The following is a 13,997-nucleotide window of genomic DNA, read 5'->3' as shown; positions in this document are numbered from 1 at the left end:
GTTAAGATCATTACAAGAGCCGGGTATTCCAAAAAATGCATGCCAAATCCATAAATCTTGATCCGCAACAGCTTCGAGGATTAGGGTTGCATTCTTGCTACGACCTGCGTATTGTGCTTTCCAAGCCATAGGGCAGTTCTTCCACTCCCAGTGCATGCAGTCGATGCTACCGATCATGCCCGGGAATCCACGCATTTCATTTTGGTGAAGGATTCTCCTTAAATCTTCATCTGTTGGACTTCTTAAGTACTCGGCCTCAAAATGCTTGATCACCCCTTGAGTAAAATGTTGCATTGATTTTCTAGATGTTGTTTGACCCATGCGTATGTATTCATCTACGGCATCCGGAGCAACACCGTACGCTAACATTCTTATTGCAGCGGTGCATTTCTGCAGAGGTGATAAGCCAAGCCTACCAGCTGCATTCCTACGCTGCTGGAAGAACGGATCGCCCTCAACCACTTTATTCATAATCCGACAGAATAAAGGTTTGTGCATTCGAAATCGACGACGAAACTGATTCTCGGAATACACAGGATTTATTGCGAAGTAATCATTGTACAATTGCAAATGCCCTTTCTCCCTTTCTCTATCTCCCCTATGCTGCGGGACTGTTTCATCTTCATTTACAATTTCGATCTCGGATGGAGGTGGGTGAGGAAGCATTATGTTAGGTAAGTGATTTGTGACAAATTCGTCAACTAGATTATCAAATTCCGCATATTGATCTGAATCAGAAGAATTTGAGCTTGAGGTTGAGCTTATGGAAAACATTTTCTGTGTCTGGTTTTTGAATGTTTTGGTGTTGTGGATCAATTTATGGATTTCAGACCTTTAAATAGGAAATGTTATCAGTGCATGTCCTTCAACTGAGTGTGACCTGACTACTCAATGTATAGTAAAAACAAAATACATGACTACTCATTTCTTAATAATCAATACCAATGCTTGTCATACGGTTGAAGTTATGTATGAAATGACTACTCAATGCTTGTATAAAACAAAAACTACAATTGGACTTGACTACTTTTTGGGATTTGACAGTTCAATGGTTGATAAAACCAACCACTTGACTCATAATTGTATTAGACAAAATCTACACACACTAGCTAGTACTTCACTCATAATTGAACAAAATATATGAAAATGTAATATAATTTGATTAATTTTTGGAACATAATTAATAATAAAAATTAATTCATTGCAACATAAAATAAACAAAGTACTTGAAATCATAATGCATAATAAACTACTCTACTTTCCACCATACACTTCTTGAATTAGTTCCTCCTTCCACGCTTCTTCCGCTGGTGTAAGTGGCGTCGTTTTTGACATAATTGCTTGCAACATATCAAATTTCATCTTCTTCTCTTGTAATTCGACCTGTTTGTTTTTCCTCTTTTCCTTTTCCCTTTCAAGCTCCAACCTTTGCTGCCGTAAATTTGCCTCAAAGCTTCTAACTTCAGTACAAGCCTGTATCTGTTCACCAATACTTAAAATTGCACTATCATGAGCAATAGCTTTTCCCTTACGCTTAGCCTTTGCTTTTTTTACCCCGTCGGGTCTGGGTATACCTCCTGATGAAAACCCACCAACGGGAACATCTCCTTCAGCTTCACTGTCAGTTCTCGATCTCTTTCCACTTCCACTGCTATCCTCGGTGTCCTCTTCCGGACGCAGTTGACAATCCTGTCGTTCCTTTAGTGACAATGCCCATCTGAGTTTCGGCCTCCACTTTGGGTCTTTCTTTATCATTTCCCAAGCGTGGGGAAAAACAAAATTGTGTGGTGGTTTGGCTGATATATGGAACAACTTCGAGGCCTTTTGAATTCGATCAACTTCGTTGTATCCACTTCCAGTTAACGGACCCGCTTCATCATAACAACTTGTCCATAACAGTACATCTGCCGCCATCCTTCTCCAACGGTTCTCCAAACTCTTCGCATTTCTGGGTGGTAGTATTTCTGGCTTCTTAGCTTGAACCATGTCGTACGCCGCAGATATTTGTCGCCAAAGTTCAGCTGCTTTCATGCCCGTACCCACTATCGCATTTCCACTGTATTTTAAATATAGCCCAATAAGAGCTTCATCTTCTGCGACTGACCAAATACGACTAGCTTTAGCGAGTCGTTGGTTGGAACCCACCGGCATTCTTTGAGTCGACGGAGGGTATTGAGGTGTCTCAGGCACATTTTCTTCTTGGCTATCATCGTACTGAGAGTTACTTCCTTGGTAAACAGGAGGTGATTGCTCGTTATCAGTGTTTTCAGTTGGAATTTGTGGAGGTGTTTGTTGTTGTGGAGGTATTTGTTGTTGTGGAGGATTTTGCAGAGAGGTGTTGCTCATTCTTTGTAGGAAAAGTTGAAATTGAGGTTGATTCATGAAATTCTCATCAAAATCATTACAATTTTGAGAAAAAAGTGAGTAAAAGGGGTTATTGGGATCCATATCTATTTTTTTTTTATTAATTTCAATAACTAACACAATAATAACAATAATAATAAGAATAACACAAATAAAAATAATAATAATAATATTAATAACAAAAATAATAATAACAACAATAATAATATTAATAACAATACTACTAAAATAATAACAATAATAATTATACTTCCAATAATAATAATAATAATAACAATAATAATTATAATAATAATATTAATAATAATAATAATAATAATAATATTAATAGGATGACTAATTAGGAGGGAGAAATTGAGAGAAAATGTAAATACAACAAATTTATGTGAATTTTGGAAATATGAAAATATAGGCAAAATGGGTCTCTATTTGTAGAGAATTTTTTTTTCTAGCCGTTGGTAATTTTTTTTTTTTTTTTTTTTAATTTTAAAAGCCCAAAATAACGGTTACAAAAATATAACCGTTGCAATAATCAGGAATTTCCTGATTGGTGGAAGCCCCTGACAGGACACGTGTCAGCGCCTGATTGGGCGTGCTGACGCGCCTGTCAGGGCTGGCAATAGTATTTTTTTTTGCTTTTCCCACCCTCAAAACGCTGCGTTTTGAGGTTAAGCGCAGCACACGCTTCCTCAAAACGGTGCGTTTTGAGGCGGGCTGAGCAAAAAAAAGGGCTGCAAATAGCGACGCACGTGGGGCCCACTTTTCCTTGGTCAGTTTTTAATTTTGCCCAAACTTTGATCATTTCTTGTTTTGCCCATGGGCATTTTCTATTTAGCCCATTGTTGGGATCCAATATTTTTGCCCAAAAACCCAAAAACTCCCCATGGGCAAAAAAATGTCCACTAGTGGCAATGCTCTTAGTATAAGTGAAAAGTGCAATTATAGACAAAAGTTAGAGAGAAGAAATGGAAAAAAGTACAAGACATGTGCAACATAAGAGTAATTTAGGTTGTACAATCAATAAAGATAAAAAAAAATGAAAAAAAGAGTGTATAATGAACAGTCTTTACATATATCTATACTAATCTATACTAATATATTAAAAGGCGTTTATAAAAACGTACATGCGCCACGTAGACTCTTCCAAATTACGCCTATGAAGATAAGAGGATTCGAACCCCAAACCACTTACATCAAAATTAACTATTTAGCCATCTAAGCTAATTATCAAACATTTTTTTTTTTTTTTTTGACGGGAATTATCAAACATGTTATAAATATGAAAAAGAAGTATATATATACATACATAAGAGTATAAGCTAGATGGTTTAATTATTTTTTAAAAAGCACATATTCATTTAAAGAAAATTAAATCATAAATTACAATGTATATTAATGATCAATTAGTTTCATGTAATAATCTGGGGCATCGCCCGGACCCACAAAGGCACAAACTAGTTCAAAAATAAAAACAGGAACAAATTTTTAGATTCCCAACATAGGAAAACATGAACTATATTATGAAACGAAGGGAGTATAAACCAAAAATTTGAGCAATATCATTATCGTTATCTTGTTGTTTTGAGCAATATCATTATCAATAGCAGATTGCAGATTCTGCTTCAGCTTAATAATATCTTATGCTTTTCCCGTCAAAAAAAAAATCTTGTTGTTTTTAGATTAGAGATAACGTTAAGCCAGAGTAATGTTGCCACGTTTCCCTCTAAGGCAGTACATCATTTCATTAACCAGAAAACACAGCCATTTCATATCATCATCAGAATAACAGAATTCAGAAATTTGATAGCAAAATATGGACCAACATTCACTTGCACCACATGTACTAATCTTTCCACTTCCTGCACAAGGTCATGTAACCCCTATGCTAAATTTAGCTGAACTATTATGTCTTGCAAATATTAAGATAACCTTCCTAAATACAATCCATAACCAGCGATGCCTTACCAAGCACACTGACATCGAAGCTCGTTTCGCTCGCTATCCCGGGTTCAGGTTCAAGACAATATCCGATGGCCATCCCAATGACCATCCACGATTGGGTGGTGATTGGTTGAAAGAAATGCACCAAGCATTGCCATCATGTGCTAAACCCGAACTGAGGGAAATATTCGTTAATGCAACAGGAATAGATAAGGTTACTTGTTTTTTATTGGATGGGTGGATGGGCTTTGCTAGAGATTTAGCAAAGGAAGCAAAGGTACCAGTTATTGCAGTTAGGTTTGGAAGTGCATGCTTCGCTTGGTCTATTAAATGTACTTCAGACCTCATTGAAGCAGGGGAAATACCCTTCAAAGGTAAGAAGCACTATACCTTTTGCCATTCAGATTCACAAAAATCAGATCCAAAAAACTTGAATATGCTATTTTTAAAAAACTGGATATCTTGGATATTCGAAAATATTAAAAGGCTATCCGGAATTTTCTATATCCAATCCGGAACATAAAAAGCTAATCGGATATCCTAAATTTTGGATCGGATTTATGCCCATCCATAATTTGCATAACCCCACATCTATGTGGGTGCATAAATGTTAAGTATATTTGTGTTACTGGCAAATTAAGGAAAAGGAATTACTCTGTAAGTCTTACCTGTTTGAAATTTAATATGCTGAAACTTAATCTAATAAATAAAATTTGTCATTGGAAAAAGCAAAAGCTATATAAAAATCGAACACCTAAAATTTCAGTTGACGAACAAATTAAAGATTGTTTAGATCTAATAAGAAAGTATTGTAGTTACATGTGAAATTGTGAATTGTTACAGAATTAGTATTTTTGCAGTAGTTTAAAAATTCTAGTTCCTCAGATGAACCCTCATTAGTCTCAATATTAGTTCTTCACCTTCACCTCATGTACTCATAATTTCACTGCCTATTAATAGGCCATGTAAACCCAATGCTACACTACACTAAGGGCCTATTTTGATTGACTGAACTGAGTTGAATTGAACTGAACTGAATTGAATTGAACTGAATATTTTATGAGAGAAGGAAATTAAGAACAGAACTAAACTGAAGTGAAGAGAACAGGCCCTAAGCTAAACTTCTTTGTCTAGCAGACTATAAGATAACACTATTAAACACAACCCACATACACCAACCTCTATTACGATACACATATCTCGAAGCCCATTTTGCCTGTACCAAAAACTCGGGTTCAGGACAATGCCAGACAGATTGCCCAATGAACACCCTAAGCTTGGAGAGATCAAAGACAGGGGCTGCTGGTTGAAGGATTTGGTACCTTTTGAGAAAGATTTTGGTTGGATCAGCAGAAACAGCTAAATCTCATCAAAGCAGGGAAAATACCCTTCAGTGGCACACACTTGATGCATCTCTATGCATAAATTTTCAGGGTTATCAAGTAATAGAGGCTCAATGACAGGCTGATCATAGGCAGGATGGGATTGAGCGAGCATTAGACTGCTATAATATAACATCTGTATTCATGGGGGTGACTTAGCAATGTGCAGAAAGCTAGTTTCTACAATTACTATCCTTGCCTAGCTCTCTAGATATATTAACCAACAAGTAGTTGTTTGGTTGACGTAAATATATACACAGGAAGTGTAAAAACTGAAGGATGTTGCAGTAATCATATATCCATTTTTATGTCTACTTAGGCAAATGTTGCAGCCAAATAAACCTAGCTAGATAATTAAAATATGTTCTAGGAACATCACTCTAAGAACATCTAAAAAGCATTATCCTCATTTTTTATTATTTTGGTGGCATTATGATTTTATCATGTAACTTTCTGACAATCTTTATTTTCATTTTATCAGATGATAAAATGGATCAGCTAGTAAAGAATGCACCTGGGATTGACAGCTTCTTTCGCTATCGTGACCTTCCTAGCTACTGCCGAAACCTAGACACATCTTCTTTTCAATATATCCGTGACATGTCCACTAGTGAGGTACAGGGAATTGAGGAAGCACAGTCCGTTGTAATTAACACATTTGAGGAATTGGAAGGCCCGTTTCTTTCTCTCATTCGCTCGCATTGCTCAAGGGTCTACACCATAGGACCACTTCATGCTCACCTAAATTACAGACTCAGTCCAAAAGAAACAACATTGTCCAAGAACTCTTCTAGTAACCTGTGGGAAGTTGATCGAAGTTGCATATCGTGGTTAGACCAAAAGCCGGACAAATCTGTTGTCTATGTAAGTTTTGGTAGCTCAACTATGCTCACAAGGGATCAGCTGATAGAACTTCGGGCTGGGCTAGTCCAGAGTAAGAAGTATTTCCTTTGGGTTGTAAGTCCCAATCTCATAAAAAAATGCGACATAAATAGTCGAATTCAAGATGACCTCTTAGAGGGGATCAAGGAAAGAGGATACATGGTAGGTTGGGCACCACAGGAGGAAGTTTTAGCTCATCGAGCCATTGGTGGATTCATGACACATAGTGGATGGAACTCGACCCTAGAGAGCATTGTAGCTGGTGTGCCAATGCTTTGTTGGCCTTACTATGGTGATCAACAAGCGAACAGCAGATTTGTAAGTGAAGTCTCGAGGATTGGCCTAGACATGAAGGATACATGTGATAGAACTATAGTAAAGAACACGATTAATGATCTTATGGAAAGGAAGAAGGACGAGCTACAAGGGTCAATGAGTACAATATCAAACTTAGCAAAGAAGAGCATCAGTGAAGGCGGATCATCTTATTCAAATCTTAACCATTTAATAGAAGAAATAAAAGGGATGATCAATAAAGAGGAACATTAATTAGATTTCATATTCTTCTAATGATGGTAGAGAGTTTACTAGCTGTCAATTGTAATTTGGTCAAGACTCAAAACAAACCGTTTTTAGGGCGGGTGGTGAGAATCGATCCTATGAGAAATATGAAATGTTACATTCTTATCTTATGCATCCCTCATTTTTATTGTGACATAACCTTATCTTATATTATTGTTGGCCATATAAAATGTATGTAATTAGATCTAAATTAATACTAATACTAATACATATAAAAGAAGGGGGGGCTTCAAATTCAAATCTTGACCAGTTAATCGAGGAAATAAAAAGGATGACCAAGAAAGAAGAGCATTAGATATCATCCCCCCCATGAAGAACAAGTGAATGAACTAGATATTGTAATTGTAATGATGCTCCTAATGAAGCATTTGCATTTAGGTTTATTATTTGGTCTATTTCATCAAATTATTTTGTTCCTTTCAATTCAAAATTAGTATCCCTGTTTTGTTAAGTCTGTTTAACCTGATATTATATTATGTAACTTGGCCAAGTATCCAAATATCTTTAGCAAAACTTATATTTCGTAGAATCATAGTATTTATTCATTCTTAAAAATATTTATCTATACCTATCTAAGTATCTAGGATATAAAAACTCAAACCATTAGCACCAAGTGTCACCCCCTTTTTAGTCTTTTTTTTTTGTTTAAATAATCAATCAATAACTCAATAACTATATACTAAAAGACACACCACCAATGACACATGTCATCTCCTGGTGTATCCTTAGTATTTTTTTTTTAAAAATATAATTAGAAAATATTTATTTAAGAAAGTTATTTAAAAGAAAAGTTTTTTTTTGTCAACCAAATAAACAAGTAATAATATTTACCTTTCTTATGTTATTGCGCAATTAAGTATGGATTAATAAGGTAAGAAATAATCTTTATACATAAGATACAATTATGGCGGAATATAATTTATTCTACAAAGATATTAACTTTGTATTTTGTATGTCATATATAAATTTATAAAAAAGAAAATATGGAGTAATTAAAATAACCGTGCATGGCACGGGACCTAACCTAGTTTTATCGCTAATTTAATTTATGTATTGAATGATGTTTCTTTCATATTCTCCATAATTTAATCATCTAAATGAATATGTATCTGATTTTAGGGTACCTTTTTTTTGAGGGAAAGATTTTAGGGTACCTGATTTAGCTTTATTTTATAATCTGGACATTACACGGTCTAAAGGCTAGTGTTATCAACTTATCACAATAATATTCAAAGAATCAAACACTGGTTAGTCTATTAAAATCTAAATTCCTAACCCAACGAGGGCCGCGAGCCTAGGAGACCCACTATTCCTTTTGTTTTATTTTAAAACAATAATAAATTCACTTGTTTTTCAATTTGTTTGAATCAAAATGTACAAAGCTTTCCACGTCAACTCAGATTCAGTGATGTGCCATCATAAAAAGACCAAAGTAAGTAACAAAAAAATTGCATGATTCAGTTTTCAGAATTTGAGATGCCGCGTTTATCTCGAGGAAAACAATACTCTTCTAACCAACTATATACTGTAGTACAACTATATATTATACACCCAACATAGCAAATACATCAATCTAAATTCCAAGACCAAAAATATTGTAAGTAGTACCAAAAATGGAGACCAAATCACATCCTACACCTCATGTGTTGATCTTTCCAGTCCCATTACAAGGCCATTTAACCCCAATGCTAAACTTGGCAGAAATTTTATGCCTAGCAAATCTTAAGGTAACCTTCCTAAACACAACCTACAACCAAAAACGACTTACCAAGTACACTGACATTGAAGCTCGTTTTGCCCGCTATCCCGGGTTTACCTTTAAGACGGTACCAGATGGGCTTCCCGATGACCACCCACGATCCGGTGATAAAACCTGGTTGAGGGAAATGCATGCGGCGTTAGCACAAAGTGTTAAGCCCTTTTGAAGGACATTTTTGTAGGAAAAGATGAAGTTACATGTTTAATATTAGATGGATGGATGAGCTATGCTAATGATGTAGCTAATGAGGTAAAGTTACCGGTGATTACATTTATGATTCCTGGTGCAAACTTCATTTGGACACTTCAATGTTTACCAAAGCTAATTGAAGCAGGGGAATTACCCTTCAAAGGTATAATTAACCCGACATGTACATTTTTTAAGCAGTTTAGAGTCGTAAATTGTTGCAATTACATAATAGAATAAGATTATATGTGATATCAAACTAAATTGATACTGATATACATTTAACAAACAATTCATAAAAAGTTGATTAAAAGATATTGTACAGTCAAAATGAAATAATTTGATATATTTGAATGTTTCTCAGGGATATATATAGGGGTTAGTTTGCATGCTTGTAGAGAAACTCAAGTTCAATTCTAGCTACCACCATTTTTTTTTTTTTAAAAAAAAAACAATTCATTCATTATCATAAATCACTATCCTTGATTCCATTTATCTTATTCAGCACTCTAACTTTTTTTCCTTATCTTATAATTTGCATATTATTCATTTTAGCATCTTATAACTAATATTGGTTGATATCATTTAATTTGGGATATTTTGTCTGAAAACAGCATACAAAATCCAAATTTTGTAATAATAAAACATTTTAACAATTTTTCTTGCAATTTACTACTTGCTTCTAAAATATGGCCACGAGATGCTATAACCCTTTTGACGGTTAGATCAGCAAATTTAGTTGAGGTTTAATGAAATAAAGAGAGAGATAGAGAACACAGAAGAGGAAGTTGGAATAAAGTGGGGAATTTAAAAGTGCAAGTTTTTTGGTAATTAAAAGTCTCGTCTATATTCCAACAAGTGGTAATTCCAACAAAAGATTTCTTAAATGCGACATTTCACAACTTGGATTTTAAAATGTAGTTTCTAACAAATTTCCCGTAACCTACTTGTGTAAACAACTTAGAAAGAACAGCAGTCATACAAATTAATTTCACAAACATTACAAAGAAATATACTAAATAAAATTTGTTAATATGTGAATCCAACAAAGTAATAACAGTTTCCCTAATAATCAATATATACTTATACTAAAGGCGAAACCAGAAATGACACTTGTTATAACCTGGTTAAAAATTTTCCCTCCAAACGGTTTTTTTTTTTTTTTTTTTTTTCCAAAGCTTCTTAGAGAAGTATTTAATTTTATACTTACTTTAAATAATATTTCTTTTCTATTTGGCAAGTATATTCATTTTTACACACTCAACAAAGATTTATATATTTATTCATTTTATGACGGGAACAAAGTCATATAATACAATATTATAATATTATCTATAACTTTGTAATGTAATTCATGGTTATTTTTAGGGTAGGCCCTGAGTGCAGCCGCCTAGGGCCCACGCCAACAGGGGGCCCACAAGTAAAAAAAAAATCAGCTTTAATATTGTAGAATGTTGCTCGTACTTTTTCTTGTTTTAAGAAAACAACTACTGTAGTTTTTAAAATGATAATTATTGCCTTTTTTTTAGCAATGAACATTAAATTAGTATTAATTAGCTGTTAATTTAGGGGGAGATTACAATGCAACGCTTCACTTCTTCTTCTTCTATGAGAATTTGCTCCAGAAATTCAATCTTTTCCAAATACACCGTTTCAGATTTATTCCATTACTGAAATTCAAGCCTTTTATAATCTATTGAAACGGTTAAAATATTAAACAAGATAAATAGCAACAAAAATAATTCATCTATCACCAAATATTCAACTCTCATATTCTTATTATTGGTTGTTTATGATGAATTTCATGGCATCATTGGCAAATTGATCTTTTTCTTTGGTTACCGATTAGGCAAAGGTATACAATTCATCCTCTGTTTTTTTTTTTTTTTTTTTTTTTTTTATCAAATTTATCATGTTTTAATTATTCAAACTTCTAATTTTTGTTTTGAATAGTAACATGTTATCTATCAGTTAATTGTGTATTTAGAGTTGTGGAAATTTGAGATTGCTGCCAATTGCATATGCTCACTTCTAATTCTACATTTCTACAATTTTTTTTGTACAAATCTATATTTTACAGGTGCTATTGTTCTTAATCTAGCTCTAATTTTTAAAAAAAAAATATATATATATATATATATATATATATATATATATATGATATGTTGCCTAAAAAAGCTAACAGAGGGAGAATTAAAAAAAAAAAATTATAGTCATGTGATGATGATGAGTTAAAAGAATGGTGTGCTAGATTTCACACTACCTTTTCTCATGGCAATTTATCGGATGTTGATGTAGATCATTATTGTGTATCGATACTTACTATTTAAATACAACACTTTTTTTTTTTTTTGAAATAACTATTTAAATAATACTTGTCTAAGTTATTTTTATCGTTTTTTTATTTATATCTATTGCGTATAAAAAAAAATTTGTTTATGTAAGGGGCCCTTTTCTTATATTATGCCTAAGGCCCATAAATTTCAAGGAACGGGGCTGATTTTTATTAGTCGTGCATGCATTTCTTCCTCTGTTTTCTTTAAAGATTCAAAAAAATTGTAATTTCAGAACTTTCATCCTATTTTGCAATTTGATATTATTTTTTATAATAAAATAATTATATTAAAATAATGATAAATATTGAAATTATCTTGCATAGCACGGAATCTAACCTAGTCAACTCCCTAAAATGAAACTCTTAGGAATCACAACACTGGCAACCAAGCATTAGTAGATATGAGATTGATACTAAATAATGCAAAAAAAAATATGTATTTTATGGTTGTGTCATGTGATCATAGATGTCTGGCAATCTGGCATATTTTAAACACAATTTAAGAAAGCATAAACCTCATTATAACTTTTTTGGTAACTTTCTAATGGTTTTAGTTCTCTTGCTATGAAACTACGATGAACTATAATAGATGAAGATATGGATGAGCTAGTAAAGAATGCACCTGGGATGGATAGCTTCCTCCGGTACCGTGACCTTCCCTGCTTCTGCCGAGACAAAGACATATCTGTCTTACGTATGCTTCAAGACCTATTCAATGGTGAGATACAACGAATCAAGCAAGCCCGCACCTTCATTCTCAACACATTTGAGGATCTGGAAGGTCCAATACTCTCCCTCATTCGTGAGCACTGTAGAGGTGTTTACACCATAGGCCCACTACATGCTCACTTAAAATACAGACTCAACCGAAAAGAAACCACACTGACCAACACCTTCTCTAGTGACTTGTGGGAAGTTGATCAAAGTTGCATATCATGGTTGGACCAAAAGCCTGACAAATCTGTTGTCTATGCAAGTTTTGGTACAATTACTACCTTCACAAAGGACCAACTGATGGAATTTTGGGCAGGACTAGTGCAGAGTAACAAGTACTTCTTATGGGTCATAAAGTCCGATATCATTACAGGAAGTGGCTCAGATAGTCCAGCCCACGATGACCTTGTGCAAGGAACGAAGGAGAGAGGATACATAGTGAGCTGGGCACCACAGGAAGAAGTATTGGCTCACCGAGCTGTTGGTGGGTTCTTCACCCATAGTGGAAGGGGATCGGTGTTGGAAAGCATAGTGGCTGGGGTGCCAATGCTTTGTTGGCCTTACTTTTCTGATCATCTGGTGGATAGCAGATTTGTCAGTGAATTCTGGAAAATTGGCCTCGATATGAAGGACACATGTGATAGAAAAATAGTGGAGAGCATGATCAAAGATCTTATGGAGAGAAAGAAGGACGAGCTGGGAACATCAATGTCTAAACTCTCACATTTAGCGAAAAAGAGCATAAGCGAAGGGGGGTCTTCATATTCAAATCTTGACCAGTTAATCGAGGAAATAAAAAGGATGACCAAGAAAAATGAGCAATAGATATCATCCCCCCAATGAAGAACAGGTGAATGAACTAGAAATTGTAATTGTAATGATGCTCCTAATGAAGCATTTGCATTTAGGTTTATAATTTGGATTCTTTCATGAAATAGTTTTGTTCCTTTCAATTCAAAATTAGTATCCCTGTTTTAAAAAGTCTGTTTAAACTGAAATTATGTTATGTAACTTGGCAAAAGTATCCAAATATCTTTAGCAAAGCCTATAGCATTTATTCATTCTTAAAAATATTCACAAAAAAGGACCATAATTAAATGTCATGAAATTATTGGATACACTAAACGAAAGGACCATAATACAACTTAAGTTCAGAAATACTTACCAAACAAAGTAGTGAAGCATCTGGAATTCTGGATAGAAACAAGATTTCATTAATTGTTCTTTGGTGATCTCTGCATTGAAGCTCACAAGAAACATGACAATTGGAACTAACAGCTGTTTGTTTTTCATAGATTGTCTCAGAGCATCAATCACCTGCTTTCCAACTTCATCTCAACTTTCTCTGCAACAAACAAACCAACCTCATATTTTAAAGTGACATAAACTTAGCACAAATCCTTCACCCAGAAGTCAATTCAAGAATGATCACAAAACACCAATAATCAAAACGGATTATGAAACAAAAATTGAAACTAGTAAAGCTGCAAAAATTATATACTTTTAAATATCGTGTGCAATAAGCTATCTTAAATAAGCCTATATGTAACAAAGTGTGTGCTCCATGCATATGGTTTTTAAGGGTATAGTCTCTACTAGGAATATGATTTTTTGGAATATATTTAGTGGATCACAGCCTCACAGGACTGTGCCTCTGCAGTTCAATTAGCACAAGGGTTTAAATAAAATGACACCCCATTAGCTGTAACAAACTAAAGCATGGAAAAACAGCTAAAGATGCCAATCTCAGTTTTTGATAAAGTTTCAATTTTATAGTTCTCATCTTAGTCATAACAGAGCTAAAGAGAACTACACCTGCAACTTAAAAATGACCATTTATAATGTTACCATT

The 13,997-nt window shown here is 34.1% G+C and overlaps 1 protein-coding gene and 1 pseudogene across 1 annotated transcript; both read left to right on the top strand.

Annotated features, from left to right (window-relative positions):
* The first annotated feature begins 4,037 nt into the window (after window positions 1-4,037).
* On the top strand, window positions 4,038-7,267 carry LOC145604998 (7-deoxyloganetic acid glucosyltransferase-like). Its single transcript, XM_081661002.1, has 2 exons — window positions 4,038-4,679; window positions 6,169-7,267. Exons 1-2 carry the CDS (start codon window positions 4,178-4,180, stop codon window positions 7,116-7,118), a joined length of 1,452 nt encoding a protein of 483 aa, XP_081517128.1. The 5' UTR covers window positions 4,038-4,177; the 3' UTR covers window positions 7,119-7,267.
* Window positions 7,142-13,289, top strand: LOC145606288 (7-deoxyloganetic acid glucosyltransferase pseudogene; annotated as a pseudogene).
* The last annotated feature ends 708 nt before the right edge of the window (window positions 13,290-13,997 follow it).

This window comes from Chenopodium album, chromosome 22 (assembly GCF_948465745.1).
Source record: "Chenopodium album chromosome 22, dcCheAlbu1.1, whole genome shotgun sequence".
NCBI lineage: Eukaryota > Viridiplantae > Streptophyta > Magnoliopsida > Caryophyllales > Amaranthaceae > Chenopodium > Chenopodium album.
This window is presented reverse-complemented; position numbering and strand designations above follow the sequence as displayed.

Bases quoted from the DNA above. Each gene is read 5' to 3' on its own strand.
- LOC145604998 (XM_081661002.1), top strand. From the start codon at position 4,178: ATGGACCAACATTCACTTGCACCACATGTACTAATCTTTCCACTTCCT. The intron at 4,680-6,168 runs GTAAGAAGCACT...TCATTTTATCAG, and splicing joins AGGGGAAATACCCTTCAAAG to ATGATAAAATGGATCAGCTA.